The following is an 18437-nucleotide window of genomic DNA, read 5'->3' as shown; positions in this document are numbered from 1 at the left end:
GGGACCTCCCTGGTTAGCCATGACTGCTGGTAAATGGGGGAAAGTGGCTTGTTGAGCACTTCAGCCAGCTCCCTCAGTACCCTTGGATGTAGCACATCTGGCCCCATAGACTCATGTGCATCCAAGTGCGCAGCAGGTTGTTAACCATCTTCTCTTGGATTACAGGAGCTTCAAACTGCTCCTTGACCCTGTCTGAGGAGTGGGTACCCAGAAAACAATTGGACCTACTACTAAAGACTGAGGCAAAGAAGGCATTAAGTACTTCAGCCTTCTCCTTATCCCTGATCACTACGTATCTTTCTGCATTCACTATGGGATAGAGGTTTCTCCTTAGTTCTCCTTTTTTTGTTAATATATTTATAGAAGTGTTTCTTGTTACCTTAGACAGCTGCTGCCAAGCTGATTTCAAATTGGGCTTTAGGCCCTCTGATTCTCTCCCTGCATAGCCTCACGACATTTTTTTAGTCATCCTGAGTGGCCTGCACCTTTTTCCAAAGGCCATAAACTCTCTGTTATACCCTGAGTAGCAGCCAGATCTCTCTACTCAGCCAGGCTGGTCTCCTTCCTCACCGGCTCATCTTTTGGCACAGGGGAACAGCCTGTCTTGTGCCATTAACACTTCCTTCTCCAACGATGGGAGGGAGAGGAAAGCAGCAATAGTGAGGGTAGAATTTATTACTACCACAGCTACTGTTTCTTCTGGTGCTAAAATACATCCATGTATGACTTAATTGAAAATAAAAATTCTCTTAAATTAAGAAATTAAGTCTGCATTTAAGTATTGACTTCATTTCATATGGAAATTTTAACTTATGGCTTAATAAAACTTGCCACAAAAAGCAAGGTTTTAATGTTTTACAGCAATTACCAAACTTTGTAAAGCTCAAATACTGCCATCTTCAGTTTCTTCTTTTCTCTTGCTGACTGGGAAACAGGCTATTCAAAATCAACAAGGAACAAAAAGAGTGATTCAAGACAGAATCCAGACACTAGGGAAGCAAAATACAGAAACTAGACACTGTTTCACACAGACTAAAACCTTTTGAGGCCTGAATTCCACCACTGAGCTTTGAAGGCAATAACCTGTCTTCACCTTGAAATAATTAAAATCAGCACCTGCACTGTAAACAGTGAAAGGCAGAGCCTTTCCAGGAGGGTTTCACATTTCCCAGTTATCATTTTAGATGCAAGGCCTTGGTAATGTTTTTTGGTTCATTTTTTGGGTTGTGGGTTTTTCCTTTCAAGTCACCTCCTTTACAGCACATAGAGACCTAAATTAGTAGAGCAAATTAAAGGCATTTGGAATGTATTTCTGAATTTAAGTGCTTCACACATAATTCTGTTAAGCTGTTACTAATATTTATACTAGAATACATATAACAGAAACTTAAGCGACAATTCATTCACTTACATTAACATTACACAATACACGTTAGGAAATTTATTTTAGACTGCAGAAATCAGAACACTAAAGCCTTAATCATGCTTTCAGCTCTGCAATGCAAGCTTGTGCATGAAATATGTTCAGAAGTGTTCACTATGAGCATCCGCTTTAGTTAACGTTCACTCAGCAGCATCACAAAATCATAGCTTTAGAGCTTTATAAAAAGGTCAGATATTGAAATGCCACAAGTCAAATGAACACGTTAACATCACAGCAGTAATATCTTCTGATAGCATAAGATCTTCTAGAGTTTCAACACTACTGCAATCTAAAAGTTGCAATATCCTGTTGCCTCTGGTAACACCAGTGTTTCAGAAGTCACCATAAAACATTGCTAGCTTGTCAGATTTTAATAATAAAAAAGGCCCAGGGACTCTGTTTGATAAGGATAAATAGTTTTTAAAATGCACAATAATTAAGAGTTTAAAAAGGCATGACAATTTGTATATAATCCACCATGAGAACCACTAGACTGCAGCTTTATCCAACTGCTGTGCCCCTTGATCTCTGTTTTCCTTTCCAGTACTGCCTAGACTGTGATCTAGACAGATGGGCATCCTTGTGCAGGGAAGGCACAAAAGACAGGGCAGGACTGTTTTGACAAAGATTCCCTAGAACACAGTGGCACTATAAAGGTGGGTGGGCAAGGGGAGGGGAAAGAAAGCAGGCTGCCAAACACACACACACAGATAATCTAACTGGAAAAATGCTAGTTAAAATGAAGTAAAAATTAATTTTTAATATATATCTATGTAGTCCCACAGAAGGTGACTTATCTGCGCTGCTTGGAGATTTATTTTAGAAGAAACTAAAGGAAAAAAATTACAATCCAGTCTTAGTCTAAAATGTTAGTCTTAGACTGCGTCAGAATGTTCAAAATTATCTCCCGTTGTCTGTAGGAACCACATTTTTATTTTAAACTACCAGCACCTGCCTCTAAAGATTTCTAAGTGTTCCTTAGCATTATCAGATGAAAGATGATATAAAATTACTCTTTTTGGTTTTAAAGGAAAGTTTTGTACAGCCTCTCAAGTTTCATTTCACTGACCTGGATTTTAAACAAAGATCAGAAACCTCTGACAAATCCAGCTGCAACAGTTAAAAAAAAATAAAATATTGCTATTCCTCAGCATCCAGGCTTTCTCTACTACCACAACTCCAAAGGAATGAAACATGAAATGTCTTTTGCAATGAAATGCACAAGAACAGCTCCCTTTAGCTGTTCTAACAGCTTTCTCATGTGTAATCTCTACCAGGTGGCAACAAGGAACTGGAAGGAGGAACATTTTGAGGTACAGCAGTTTCCATAGCAAACATCTAATTAGGATTAAACTGGCTGAAAGTAACTCAACATTTCATGCATGAGACTTTTTTAATATCAAAAAAGCAGGATTGGCCAAAAAATATGATGGGACATGTGAAGTAAGACTTCTTGTGAGCAGAGTAGCTACAGGAACATTTGACTACAATTCACTTCCTTGGAGAAAGAAATACATTCTAATTACCTCTAAACCAGCATTTTTATGTACATTACTGATATATTGGAAGGATTTGAAGTCAAGTCTTCAATGAGTGCTAGAGTGGCCTTCTGCCTCAAGCAAGGCTGGTACTTTCAGCTTTGCAGTTACCATGAAGAGTGTGTTACAAACTAAGTGAATTTCCAATGTCATACATCCCTTCCCCATTTTAAAGACGTACATAAATCGACACACATGATTGGCTCTTCTGAATTTTCTTCTAGAAAACTTGAAGGAGGAAGGGAGAGTTTTCTGGGCAGTGCCTTATACTATACTGAAGTACACACAACAATTATTTTGCAATATAGAATCCCAGTGAAATACAACTAAGGCAAAAAATCTGACTTTTAGAACGTCACACTTGCAGATTTGTCTGACAGTCACATAACTAGAACGTGCATTCAGATATACAGAGAAATAATGACATCCACAAATACAAATGGATGTTAAAAATGCTGTTTAAATATTAAATTCTTATCTCCAAAGAGTCTCATTTGACATGTGCTCAGAAGAATCTTGATTTACATTATTAAGGTTCCACAAGTAAAAATTACAGTGAACTTTAAGGTGTGTCTTATCTATGTATACTTCAGCTTTAACCACAAATAGTTATTTTCTAAGGACTTAAGTATGGGGTATTTTCTGGAACTTCTGCTCTTTCTCAAATACTGCTTTGATTCCATCTGCCAGAACAATATGTTTCTTACTCCTACTCTTCAAGATGTCTTTCTTTGTGCTCCACAAATATGAAGTCACATCTAAAACAAGACAAAAAAAACTCTGTAACATTATTTAAGGCCAGCAGATCAACTATTTATAAATATTGTTTTCAGCTTTTCTGTCACATGTGCATCATACAAGGCCCCTACTTGTCACTTGGAAAATCATTATTCTTTTTTTTTCTGCTGAAAATACAGTATAGAAAAAGTTTCAAGCAGCCAGTTCAGATAATTAACAGTTGCTTTTTGACAGATTTCTTTTTCTACCACCACTACTGCATTGCTCAACAGATAACAAAAATTAGCCAGGTAGTACATATAAACTGATCTGCTTTAACTGGTTGATTCAAATACTATTTAAGTCAGTTTTTCCACCATTTCCATCATGCCATCATTTTGCCATATAAAGCAAAGTATATGCTTGAGGGCCCTGTGAAGAGTAACAAAGGAAAGGGCCCACCTGCTTCTAGAAACCCCGAAAGAGAGCAAATTCTAACTAGGTGCTCTGTGCTCAAACAGCAGTTTCAAAAACCTTAGTCTCTTATTCAGATCACCCTTCAGATGTAAAGTCCAAGCACCTATTTCTGTACTTACAGTGTGGGCCCTGGGTTATATGCAGTAAATAGATAAAGCATGGACAGAAAGATAAGTACTGATTTTACTGATTTAGTGTGAAAATTTGCTTTAGACAACAGATAAGTAATGACAGAAATAAGAAAAATAAGTCTGAAGAATGGAAAAAAAAACACCAAACAACAAGAAAAAAGAAGCAACCAACTAAAGACAACAACAACAACAAAAGAAGAAGAAAAAAAAAACCCTAACCATAAAGAGAGAAAGGAGACAGGTCTGGCAAGGTGTCACATGAAAGCATGAAAAGTGTTTTGCTGGAGCAAGGCCTGTGACCCTACTTACCAAGCAAGTTTTGAAGCAGCTGAGGTTGGACGTGAAACATTTAAGCTTGTTTGCATCACCGAAGTTGGTTTTAAAAAAATTTCCTAATGCTAGCAAGAAACACTTTTTACAACTATACAGTGTTAGGCACAAGTACAGACACAGACAAAAAAAAAAGGTAACTTTTCTATTGTAAGGTGATGGGTATATCCTCAACATCAATCACACAGATCTTTTTTCAATATATATCTGGCAAGTAATATGCCTAGAAGTTACTGAAATAAATAAATTTTGAATCTTCACTTTAAGTCCTCTTGCAAATGGTTATGTGGGAATTCAAAAATTATAATGGTTAAATGAGAATTCAAACCTTATTTTTAAAAAAATATAAGTAGCACAGTTATTTCAGTCACCTACAAACCTGTGCTTACCAATGTAATATAGCAAAAAAAAAGGGCTTACAATTTTTAAGATGTCCAAACATGGCTATACAATTTCCAAAGCAGTTCTTAACACTGATGAAACCTACAGCTAGTGAAATGCAGGGAGCTGAAAAGACTTTAAGACAACACTAAGTATAGTTAAGCAGAGCTATGCTATTGTTTCGAGGAGACTCAGTAAACATCAGTACTTATTTCCAATAAAAAAGAAAATTAAAAAATATTTCATAAAAAAACTAAGTCTAAAGATTGCTTAAAAACATGCCAGTGACCAGAAATAAAAATACCTGTCGATATCTTCTATTTTCTGCATATTAAACAGCAATGATGGTACTATCTTGTCCATGTGCTGAGGTTCCCATATAGTTGCTCGAAGTTCATCATTAACTGTTTTTCGAACCACTCCCTGAATGCCCCTGATTCCAGCAATTCGGATCCTAAGGAAGGAAAAAAGGCGTTACTGAAAAGGATAAACAGAGCAGCTCCTTGTCTAGCTGTTTTCCTATTAGGCAGCAGTGATTACATAGTGTAGAATTCCATTAGGTTCTCACAAACAGTGATTTGAAAATTTGGCCAATTAATCAGAGTTGCCTGTATTGCCTTCAAACACTCTTAAGCTCAGAAGGAAGCTGACAAAACAAACAACTGAGCAGAAGATGATCTGTAAGGATAATGCTGACACTGATCATTGAGTACTCAGATTGTTATACCACCTTCAGAAGAAAGTCACATGAGAGAAAACTCAGCAACCCTACACAAATTACCAACCATCAGTTGAAAGTGTGAGAAATCTCAACCTATTCCAGTGCAGAAGAAAAAATGCTATGAAGTTATTACAGCAAAGCTGAAGCAGTAGCTACCACGATCCTGTGATCATGGCCTTAAAGGTTGCAGTTAGGGCTGTGGACTAAGTGAGAAAATTTTAAAGATTTGTGCAAGATTCACAAGATGGAAAGCAAAGGATAACTCTGTCAACTTAAGCCTGATGCACAAAAGGAACAACCACTTTAATCCTAAAACCATTTGAACCAAGTGAACTGGGAAATTATGAACAATAAAACAGTAAAAAGGAAAAAATAATTTAAGTTCTAAAAAACTTAAATCTAGTTGTTAGATATTTTCATTATTTTGTTGAACAAAAATAGTTTGCAGGGGAATCTGCAAAATGAACGGCGAAATACTCTTTTTTTAAGCAATAATAAAAGTTGAAAACTAACAGAATAAAGAGTGATACTGTCATCAAGTTAAATAAGCACAAACTTAATTAAAATATAAATTATTTTTATTAAAATCCATCCGTTATCTTTTAAATTTCAGTATGGACAACACATAACTAACCTTTATTCAGTCACATTTGCTGCATGAAAGCATTCACTAGATGAACTACAGCTATATGAACTTGGTAATATCTTTGCTCAGATTCCCTGTGGTAAATACTTAAACCTGTAGTCCCATGTTTTTCAGCAATTTCTGAAGAAAGTCATGTGCATTCAATATAGATCCCATACCATTCTACACCTTTCAAGACAGTTTTAATTGGGTTACATACAAAACAGCAAAGAGTAGGGATGCACAAGCAGCTAGAAAAGCACTGGATATTGCTGTTCAATGACAGTGCTTCAATTACAGTATCCAATGTTAAGCTTTGAATATTAAGCATCTAAGACGGACATTTAAGACACAGAGCTTCCAAAATCCCACTACTGAAACTTTTTTTTTTTTCTTTTTAATTATTAGTTCTAAAGGTAATCAAGTTTTCTTGATGCTGTGGTTTTAGATAAGTTAAATACTAGCACTAACCTCCCCTGCTCTAAGGGACATCTCAATTATCAGGTGAGATTCAGTTTCAGACTCAGAAGCCTACATCACCTGCCTGCCAGTGTAGATGATGTTCAAGCTCCCATTCCAGCCAGCATTTCAGTAGAAGCTCAATCTAGGCAGATAAACAGCGACTCCAGATGTCTGGTTTAGGATAAGCTAAACTACTCCCTAGCCCCCACCAACAGTATTGAGTACTTGTGGTATCTGCATTTCGAATTTTAATCTGTAGTCATAGCTCAGCTGTTTTGTTGAATTATATCAGTACCTACAGCAAATCTGGTATGTCAACTCCAAGAATGATTGGTGTTCATAAAGATCTCTTTCAAAAGAGATCACTGAATCACAGAATGGTTTGAGTTCGAAGGGACCTTAAAGATCATCTGGTTACACCCTCCCTGCATGGACAGGGACACCTCCCACTCAGAGCCCCATCCAACCTGGCCTTGAACACTTCCAGGGAGGGGGCATCCACAATTTCTCTGGGCAACTTGTTCCAGTTTCTCAGCACCCTTACAGAAAATAATTTCTTCCTAATGTCTAATCTAGACACATTCAAACAGTCTAGGATGATGTGGTAAAAGTAATACTGCTATACATTTAATTAAATTGGGTAAAAAAAAAATATTCTCATGCAGAAAAAAAGGCCACACCCCTGTGCATTGGAGTGCCACTAGCACTAATTTCATGTTCTTACTACAGCACAGGTGGCCAAAAAATGATGGTTGAAGCACCGAGGAAGGTGAAGCATCAAATTTCACTACATACAAGTGAGGTTTCATTCCTCTAAGGAAGTTTCAGATAGGTATGAAAGCAGAGACTACATTTAAATCAAGGTCATGTACATTCTTATGACACTAGGATGAACTTCCTCCCTGTCTAAGGGTGCATCAACATTGCCAGCTGAAGCCCAGATAATGGTGCAGGCTGATAATTTGAAGAGCATAAGATTAGCACAATTATCTTACTCCTATGGCAATCACAGCTTTGAGGCATTTTAGTTTGTAATATCCTTACAAGTGGTAGGTCATATTTGATAGATAAGTAAGACACGTAGTAGTCTCTTAATTAATTCCATGTTCTAGTTCATTACTAATATTATCTCCCATTTGCAAGGGGCAATGAAGGTAAAAGTATTTCTAAAAATCCTGAACTGAGCTTCATACCCCAACCTCTTAAAACATTGTGTACTGTAAGTAAGCAGTTTAACATTTCTGGTTTAGTTTCACTAAGCCTAAAAAGACAAAATCTCTAGAAGTTCATTAAAACATTTATGAATACTATTTGAGGCCATCATCTTCAGGTAAATATACTGTATCTGATAGAAGCCTAAGTTATGACTTAGTTGTACGATTCGCTGGCTTCACCAGTGACACTTGCTTAAGAAGTTTCTGTCACCTTTCTCCTTTGGTCCCTGAGTATAATTCAGTTCTTTCCCAAACAATTCATGAGGTCATCCTGTAAAACCATTCACTGGAATAATTTTCCTAAAGGGAAAGGGGGTAGGGCAGGGGGCAAAGTACAGGAGAAGCAGGCAGATTTAATTCCAACCATTTTAGAGACCAATTTTACATCAGAGGTCTATGTACAGCATTTGGGCAACAAATAAGATGGCAGCAAATTACAAAAAAATGAGGAATTAATCAGAACACTAAAGGAGGAATTAATTTTTGAGGGTTTGGGGGGGGTTTGGTTTGTGGGTTTTTGTTGTGTTTGTTTGTTTAGTTTTTTTTCTTTTTTCTTTTTTTTCCTCCTAAGCCTGTACAGTGTTCATTCTTTTTAAATATACAGTTCACAGATCTTTGAAACTTCAAACTTTAAGAAAAATCCTTATATATTGCAGCTAACATAACAACAGTACACCCAAAGGCTCCTATTTTCATAGCTGGCTGAACAATTTAATGCATGGAAATAGAAAAGATGACTACAACAGAGATGCAAATATCATCTGAAAAGCCTTAACTTTTCTAAAATGCTCAGGAGTTAAACACCAATTAACAATTCATAAGAACACATCACTAGGGGGAGCTGAAGTAAAAAAAATTGTGGTGCTTACACACTCCTGTAAAAATCTGCAATACTAATTCATGAAGGCATTTCAGATTCACACACAGCATCATACTGCAGACATCTAAGAAAAATCAATTTTAATGACCAGTTGTCAAATAGCAGACTCAAAATATGCTTTCACTATTCATATAAGTAGGCCCATTAGTTTATCAAATTAGTTATGTAACTTGCACACATTTGCAGTAATAATTAGTGCCCTTCTGGACAGAATCCGTGCAATCTCGCAGGCACTCCTCAGGTAAAATTCCACTTAAATATTCAAGGAGTTCCAGCCACCTATGATTTGCAGCATTTGGTGCTATTTGAAAAGTCAGACATTGATGTTTTTCCTACGAAATGAAGAATATAAACGTGTTAAGACAGTTTTCTGTAATACATATAGAATAGCACTTACTCAGTTTGTATTTCTGGATCGTGGTCACATGAATGACACATGGCACTGAAGCGAGACACAAAGAAGTCATAGCGCCTGTGATATGAAGGTGTGTCTTCCTCAATGTTGGCAAATTTGACAAACTGGAAAATGAAATGTTACAAAAGCTTTAGATACCAGTTCCCCAAATGAGAGTAATAAGCACTAAGCTTCATTTAAGAAGTAATATAACACACTGCAATAGAAAGGATTCAGATTTGACAATACTTAAATATTTAAGCAAATAAAAATGGAAATTGAAGAGGTTTTTTTACCAAGCTTTTCCACTAGAGCATCATTCAGATCATTATGAAAGAGTGTAACTGCATCAAATACAGCATACTATGTAATATGGAAACATCTAGCACTTGAATAGTGCATGGCAACAAGTCATAGAACCATAACAATTTAGGTTGGAAAAGACCTTTAAGATCATCAAATCCACCACTAAACCATATCCCCAAGCACTACATCTATGTGTCTTTTAAATACTTCCAGGGACTTACCAAATTTAAAGGGAAATAAACCCAGAGGCACCCTGTCAATTCTGCCTATTTTTTACAACGGGGGTAAGGGAGGAGTCAGGGAATTATAACCCAGTCAACTTTAATTACATTCACAGAAAGGTACTCTGAACAAAAATCCCAAACTGCAGACAGCTACAAAGTAACAAACGGGTAAGTAACAGTCACCATGGATTTCTCAAGAACAGACCACATCAACCCAGCCTAAATTATTCCTATGACAAGAAAACAGACTTTGTGAATCCAGATGAAGCAGCATCTGTCATATCTTAAATTCAGTGATGCTCTTGACAAAAAAATACACAACATTCTCAAAGGGAAGCTACAAAAATCCTGTCAAAAAATACTCCATGTAAGATAGATAGAAAAGGGTCTGGAAACAACTTGTAAATCATCAAACTACAATGATGTATTGAGCGAATTTCTGAAGGGGCCTGTCTGGAATACAGTAGTATTTGAGTTTCACTAGAGACTTAGATGACAGGTTGGGCTCATCAGATTTGCAAAGAACACTAAACTGCCAGAAAAGCTACAGCTTAATGCTTGATTCTTTACAAACTGGAAACAGGACCTGAAAAATCAAGGAAGCAATACAAGAGTGACAAATACAAAATACCATTTTAAAACAGCAGTACAAATACAAGCCAGATACAGCTGAATGCAGAAAAATAGAGCTATAATAAACTGTGCATGCAAAAAGCGTCAATGTCTTTATACTGGCATGGAAAAGAAAACAATATACTGTGATATGCCTGATTACACATTATACCAATAAAGAAATTTTTGCCATCTAACCGGCACTAGTAAACCCTTCAGATGAAGTACTGGATCCAGTTGAAGCATCACAGCTAAAGATGGTGATTAACTGATACAATCCTTCAGTTATTCCAGAGATGAACAAAGCTTTAGATAAACACCTAATAGAAAAGCCTGAAACACATTAAATTACCTAGTCCAGAGCTGATTAAAAGATGTTAGTCTTAAAATGTACAGAAGACAGTAATAAAAACAAAAGAAATAAATTGTCTTCTTTGTCCAGTGGTAATATGAAAAGCAATAATGGGCTTACACTGAAGCAAAGACTACTTAAGACAGATGTTCAAAAACCCCTCCTTTCTAAAGCAAGCAGACTGCCTGAAGTTCTTTTGGATTGACACTGACAGTTTTAAGAACAGACTACAGAGAGAAGAAAAAAGGGAAAGGGAAGGTTGTCAGGAAAGGTTTAACATAGTGCTAGTTCTGCCCTGAAGCAGCAAGATGCCCCATTAAATCCCTCCACTTTTTCCCACTGCAGTATTCCTTCACCAATTGCTAAGCACAGGCTGAGGCTTTTCTCATACACTTACTGAGATGCAGAACCTGCTTTTATCAGCACATTACCCACAGACATCTAGACATGCTCAAAGCACTTCAACATAATCTACAGCATACTGATTTGTGGAGGTTTTGAGGTAGTTTTCAAGCCAAAAGTTTTCAGAAAAACACCCCACAAGTTTTTCTGCTCTTAAGTCTTTTTTCTGTTTTATCTAGAACACTTAACTCTTTCAACTGCACCACCAGTTCAACCACTGAAAAATACAGGTGCAGCTGATGATACAGTTTTTAAAGCTGTATTTTCAACCATTACTGAAAACGGAGCATAATTGTATAACACAAGTTCATTTTACATGTCCTGTAGAGAATATCTTGTGCTGTCATGTGATAAGAAAGTGACACAGTCACAAAACAATTCTGTAGTGTCTGTTGCCACAAATTGAAAGACAATCCACAAACAGCAACCATACTTTTTAATGCAGTGAGTTATAAAAATTATTGATGCATTCACAACAGACCATGGAAAATGCTTTAAATGTCTTGTCTCAGCGTTGTTTTTTTGTAAAGATCTGAATTCCAAAACAGATTTTCTAAAGTTAGTCCCTACAATTTAATATAGCATAAAGTCCACAGGAAAATAAATAAATAAATAAAACTATATTAGTACAGTATTAGTATTTTCCCCAACATTCAAGTGTTAAAGTCTACAATTCACCCAGTAAACTTCCATAAAAGCATGTAAAAGAATGGAGGGTAAAAGCGTAAAGAACACAAAACGCTATGGGAGTGGCTGTAAGAATATTCACTTATCTAACATTTAATATTAGACTATTCCTATTATCTAAATACAAAAGTATTTGATTGATAGGATCTTCCAACATGAAAACTTAATATAAGTCTAATAACTGTTTTGCTAGAAGAAAGATGTATCGTACCAATAAATTGGTCTGTAAGAACAAATGTTGAATTCAGACCAAGAAAAAAAATCAGGGGCATGCTCTCTCATTCTGGACATTTCTCCTGTGTTATGATGCAGCTTTACAGCAGAGAAGCAAGCACCCAGAAGTTATACCTCTCAAAATGGCATGCACAGCAGTATGTCCAGCAAGGACAAACCCTTTTTATTTCTTCCTGTGTATAACAAAACAGTTCCACTCACTGAACATAGAGCATTTCTGAAGCATATTCCGGGAATAGCATTCAGATGACTGAACATTTAGGCCACAGGAAAGCTACTTGAGGTAACACTGTTTTGAGTTGCACTGTCATTCAGTGAAGTATACAATTCCATTTCATTATAGAAATGCTAAGGTTTTACAGTACACAATAGTCTATACTTTCTCCTTGCTTAGCAGTGGTGCTCTTAACCTGTTACTGTTATTACCACCAAAGACATTTTCAAGCAAACTTCAAATTAAAAATTATTAAACATAAAAAAGGACCAAACTCTTACGAGAACCCAAACACTTGCCTGGGATATACTTACAAAGCTTTTAAAGATGCAAAAATGTCATTCAGTCATAGTAAACACTTACAACCAGCCACTGGTAATTTATGGAGGTTTTACCAGCACAAGCATCATCTATATTTGTACAAAACACAAGGTAAAACTTACATTGGTAATAGTTTATTTCCATTAATTTTGAAACCAGTAATATTTAATCAGTATAACAACATATAAATCTATCATGAAATAATGAAGATTCATTAGATGATTGTTCCAGACTGAGCCAAGAAAGCTGAATCATACTACCAGGGAGAGAGACTCAGTGAGTCCTGAAGTAAGTCATCCAAGTTCTCAAATTCCTAAGGATGTAATTTCATATATATATATATATATGCTGCCTTACCACTCTTAAGTAGCCAGCCAGTACAGCAGGAGAAAAACTGTAACTTATAATGCACCCTGGATGTCTTTAAAAGTCAGGTTTTTGCAACAATTCAAGAACAGACAATCAGCATGCATCATATTTAAGTCTGAGTTATGTTATTTAAAGTTATCTGCTTGTAAAAAACTGTAGGCTGGATCTGAAAAATATCTTTTCATATATTTGAGGTCGGCAGTCAGTCTTCCACACCCTGCAATTTTCTCATGTTTTAGATAGGTAGAGGAGGGTGCTGATGCTGCTTGTTACCATCTCCTACAGACAAGCTACTGTATTTCATTATTAGGAAACTGTCACATAGGAAGACATGATACCCTAATATGCATAAGAGACTTATAAACTAAACAGTACACTGTTAATGAGAAGTGTATGAATACAGGTAGGTACTTTATCAACAAATGATAGAGAATTTCTACATATTTCTAAATAGAGAAGTTTCAAACACTGGAGTCATACACAAACTTCACAAACACAGTAAGAAAATTATCACAAGAAATAATAAGATAAGGTTCTCAGCAATATAAGTTGGTGATTTTGTCTAGCTATTAATAGTTAAGATCACCTGACACTTCTCATGCCAGCTTATAGGGACACATTAGTGTGGTTGTGAAACTGCAAGACCAAAGCGCACAAGCAGGAGGTGGGGAAAGTGGTAAAGTCAACTGTGAATGACCCTAGAAGGACTACCTACAGAGATTTCAGAGAATATATGGGGTTGGTAGGGACTTCTGAAGATCATCGAGTCCAACCCCCCTGCCTGAGCAGGACCAAAAAAACCCAAAACAACAACAAAAGACAAAGAAACAGAAAAAAAAAACACACTACAAACAAACAAACAAAACCCTAGGGCAGATCACTCAGAAAGGCATCCAGAGAGGTCTTGAAAGTCTCCAGAGAAGGAGACTCCAAAACCTCCCTGGGGAGCCTGTTCCAATGCTCTGTAACCCTCACAGTAAAGAAGGTCTTCCCCATGTTGAGGTGGAACTTCCTGTGTTCAAGTTTGAATCCACTGCCCCGTGTAGTATCACAGGGCACAAGTGAAAAGAGGTTGTCCCTGCCTTCTTGATGCCCAGCCCTCATGTATTTATAGACATTCATTAGATCCTCCATCAGACTTCTCCTCTCTAGACTAAATAGCCCCAGGACTCTCAGCCTTTCCTCATAAGGCAGGTGTTCCAGTCCCTTAATCATCCTTGTAGCCTCCGCTGGACTCTCTCAAGTAGATCCCTGTCCCTCTTGAACTGGGGAGCCCGGAACTGGACACAATACTCCAAGGGAGGTCTCATCAGGGCTGAGTAGAGGGGGAAGAGAATCTCCCTCGATCTGCTGGAGGCACTCCTCTTAATGCACCCCAAGATACCATTGGCCTTCTTGGACACATTGTTGTCCCATAGACAACTTGTTCTCTACCAGGACTCCAAGGTCCTTCTCCACAGAGGTGCTCTCTAGAATATCACCTTCTAGCCTTTATTGGTGTGTTTTGTTGTTCCTTCCCAGGTGCAGGACTCTGCACTTGCTCTTGTTGAATCTCATTAGGTTCCTCTTTGCCCAGCTCTCCAGCCTGTCCAAATATCGCTGAATGGCTGCACAGCCTTCAGGTGAATCAGCCAATCCTCCCAGCTTCGTGTCATCAGCAAACTTGCTGAGAAGACACTCTGTCCCATCATCAAGGTCATTGATAAAGATGTTGAACAGGACTGGACCCAGAACTGATCCCTGAGGGACTCCACCGGTTAAAGGTCTCCAGCTGGACTCTGCACCGCTGACCACAATTCTTTGCGCTCTATTGCATAGCCACTTCTTAATCCATCTCACTATCCATTCTTTTATCCCTTATTTTATGCCACATATTTATCTAGCATCACTCAAATTCTGGTAGACGAGGACTTACGAGTTCAGAAGATGATTTACAAGAAGACAACCTACAGGATGAGAAAGTGCTTTGTGTAATTCTGTCTCTCTGTACTTCTAACTCCTATTAAAGAAGACAGAGCAGGGATCCTAGAGATCACAGAATGGTTTGAGTTGGAAGGGACTTTAAAGATCATCTAGTTCCAGCCCCCTTGGATGGACAGGTACACCTCCCACTAGATCAGGTTGCCCAGGGCAACATCCAACCTGGTCTTGAACACATCAAGGGACAGTGTTTCTACAGCTTCTCTGGGAAACCTGTTCCAGTGTCTCATCACACTCACACAAAAGAATTTCCTCCAAATGTCTAACCTAAATCTCCCCTCTTCCAGTTTAAATCCACTGCCCCTTGTCCTATCACTACAAGCCTTTGTAAACAGTCACTCCTCAGCTTTCCTGCAGGCCCTTCAGGTACTGGAAGGCAGCTATGAGGTCCCCCAGGAGCCTTCTCTTCTCCCACTGAACAGCCCCAATTCTATTAAATCACTACTGGCACACAACTCCATATTGCTGCATGAAATGAAAGAGGCATCTTGTAATACATCTTACTTCCAGATTAGCAAACTGCAGACAAGCAGGACAAACAAATGATGCTCTACTGCAAATATCGTTTCTGACATTCTTCAATTTCAAAACCTGGACATTTTATACTATTTTTCAATATACATTCACTTTGATTCTGCCAAAAAGCAGCAGCTTTTATAAGCCAACGCTTACAAATATAAAAATCCTGTTGCATCAGCCACTGACTGGTCATTATTCCACTTGGAATACCACTCGTCTTCTTTTAAATAACAAATGCTGACATGTAGCAATAACAGTCCCCTTTTAATGCACAGGAAGCCCAACACTGTCACCGGTGGTATTAGTATTTCACTGCTTCTGAGAAAAAACTGCCCTTCTAAAATGAAGCAACATATCAACTACAGAAAGCATTTGTGGTGAGCAATTTAAAATGTGGTAATGCTGGGTTCTGCCATCTTTCAGATGAAAAAAAAAATAAAAAATGTTTTAAAATCAAAATAGAAAGAAGAGTTCACCTTGTCAACATTCCAAATTGGCTTAATATGTGCTGTATTCAACTGAGTTCTGTCAACATATTTTGAAAATACAGTTTTTCTAAATTGAGCATTCCATTGTTTTTGACCAGCTGCTCACTAAAGACATTTTCTGGTATTGGCCTAAAAAATTTTGAACATGTTTAAAGATTTTAAAGCTGTTCACCCCAAGGCAGGAAGAACAAGTACAATTAATTCATTCTATCATAGTAATATAACTACTACAGATCTAAGAAATAGATTTAATTATTTGTACATGAGAGGTAGAGCTGTTTTACATGTTACTGTTTTACATGTTAGAGCTGTTTTACAGCTACTGAAATTCTGCAAAATGGTTCCAGGGAGAAAATTAATACTGCCAGAAATTTCTAAGTAAAAGCCTTCAGATTCTGTTATGCTGAAGCCAAGGAAATCAAGGAGATGGGGGTCATCAAGAGCAGTCAACATGGTTTTACCAAGGGTAAGTCATGTTTGACTAACCTCATAGCCTTCTATGAGGAAATTACTAGGTGGATAGATGATGATAGAGCGGTAGATGTGGTCTATCTTGATTTCAGTAAAGCATTTGACACCGTCTCCCACAGCATCCTTGTAGATAAGTTGATCAAGTATGGGTTTGATGATCAGGCAGTGAGGTGGATCAAGAACTGGTTGAAAGGAAGAAGTCAGAGAGTTGTAGTCAATGGGACAAAATCTAGTTAGAGGCCTGTGACTAGTGGAGTCCCTCAGGGGTCAGTACTGGGACCGGTGTTGTTCAACATCTTCATCAACGACCTGGATGAGGGTATAGAATGTACCCTCAGCAAGTTTGCTGATGACACCAAGCTGGGAGGAGTGGCTGACACACCAGAAGGCTGTGCTGCCATTCAGAGAGACCTAGACAGGCTGGAGACTTGGGCGGGGAAAAACCTGATGAAGTTCAACAAGGGCAAGTGTAGAGTTTTGCATTTGGGGAAGAAAAATGTCATGCACCAGTACAGGTTGGGGGCTGACCTGCTGGAGAGCAGTGTGGGTGAAAGGGATCTGGGGGTCCTGGTAGACAGGAGGATGACCATAAGCCAGCAATGTGCCCTTGTGGCTAAGAAGGCAAATGGCATCCTGGGGTGCATTAGAAAGGGTGTGGTTAGTAGGTCAAGAGAGGTTCTCCTCCCCCTCTATTCTGCATTGGTGAGGCCGCATCTGGAGTATTGTGTCCAGTTCTGGGCCCCTCAGTTCCAGAAGGACAGGGAAGTGCTGGAAAGAGTCCAGCGCAGAGCCACAAGGATGATTAAGGGAGTGGAACATCTCCCTTATGAGGAAAGGCCGAGGGAGCTGGGTCTCTTTAGTTTGGAGAAAAGGAGACTGAGGGGGGACCTCATCAATGTTTACAAATACGTAAAGGGTGAGTGTCAAGAAGATGGAGTTAAGCTTTTTTCAGTGATGACCAGTGATAGGACAAGGAGTAATGGATACAAATTGGAGCATAGGAGGTTTAAGGTGAATATCAGAATATTTTTTTTTTTACTGTGAGAGTGACAGAGCACTGGAACAGGCTGCCCAGAGAGGTTGTGGAGTCTCTTTCTCTGGAGACATTCAAAACCCGCCTGGACGCCTTCCTGTGTGATGTGCTCTAGGTGACCCTGCTCTGGGTCAAGTCAAACAACTAAATGAAACTGTCCTTTTGCTGTAAAGATATAGAGTACCAAGTAGAGTAAGTTCTTCACCCAAACCTCATATTCAGAAGTCAGGGGAAAAAAACCTTGGAAGACAGTGGGAGCTTCCAGATCTTTCCAAGATTTTAAACTACTCAGATTCATTCAGTACACAGATTTGTTTCATTTGAAACACTGACTTCCAAGCAATCACAACAGCTCCCACAGTCAAAGCAAAACTTGTTTGTGAGGCTGACAAAAATCTGTAAAGTCAGTAAGACAGTTCAGTCTTACTTGAAAGCCATCACTGTCTTTGCTTCCCAGAGCCAGCTTTGAGATGGAAAATAATAAAGCCACAATCATACCCTATATCTTTTTAAGTGTAAGCACAATACCAATTTGTATTGGCCTGCAATTCAGTCTAACCTGAAAATATTATGGAAACTTTTCCAAAAGTTGCCTGACTTTTCACCAGTTTAAAGACATTTACTTCATATACAATTTATTATTCTCCTTCAGACAATACCAGTTTTACATCAGACTAAGTAAAGTACATGAAACATTATTCAGTCACTCTACCATCTCTACTCTTTTTTGTTTCATTGATTTCCTTCAGGAGGAGAGGAAAAATGAAAAAAAGCCTAAATATGACAGTAAACTTTTTCCATGTCTGACAGAATTTATTTAAGAACACAGTAAGTCTGGTAATACACAAGCTGTCAGTGCCAATACACTTTGCTCCTCTTGAGTCAACACAAAAAGTCTCTAGCTCTTCTATCCACTGACTACAGAAGGCACC

The 18437-nt window shown here is 38.0% G+C and overlaps 1 protein-coding gene across 6 annotated transcripts in view; it reads right to left on the bottom strand.

The window, feature by feature from the left end:
• The window catches only part of EFR3A (EFR3 homolog A), an 83126-nt gene that overhangs the window by 37146 nt on the left and 27543 nt on the right, over window positions 1-18437 (bottom strand). For all 6 annotated transcript variants that reach the window (XM_051609676.1, XM_051609677.1, XM_051609678.1 and 3 more), the window contains 2 exons: window positions 9297-9418; window positions 5302-5451 (listed from right to left, as the gene is read on the bottom strand). In XM_051609676.1, the coding sequence (XP_051465636.1) occupies window positions 5302-5451; window positions 9297-9418 (272 nt within the window). The remainder of the gene's footprint in view (window positions 1-5301; window positions 5452-9296; window positions 9419-18437) is intronic.

The sequence above is a fragment of the Apus apus genome, chromosome 2, assembly GCF_020740795.1.
Source record: "Apus apus isolate bApuApu2 chromosome 2, bApuApu2.pri.cur, whole genome shotgun sequence".
NCBI lineage: Eukaryota > Metazoa > Chordata > Aves > Apodiformes > Apodidae > Apus > Apus apus.
Note: the sequence above shows the minus strand (reverse complement) of the source record. Positions and strands in the feature narration are given on the sequence as shown.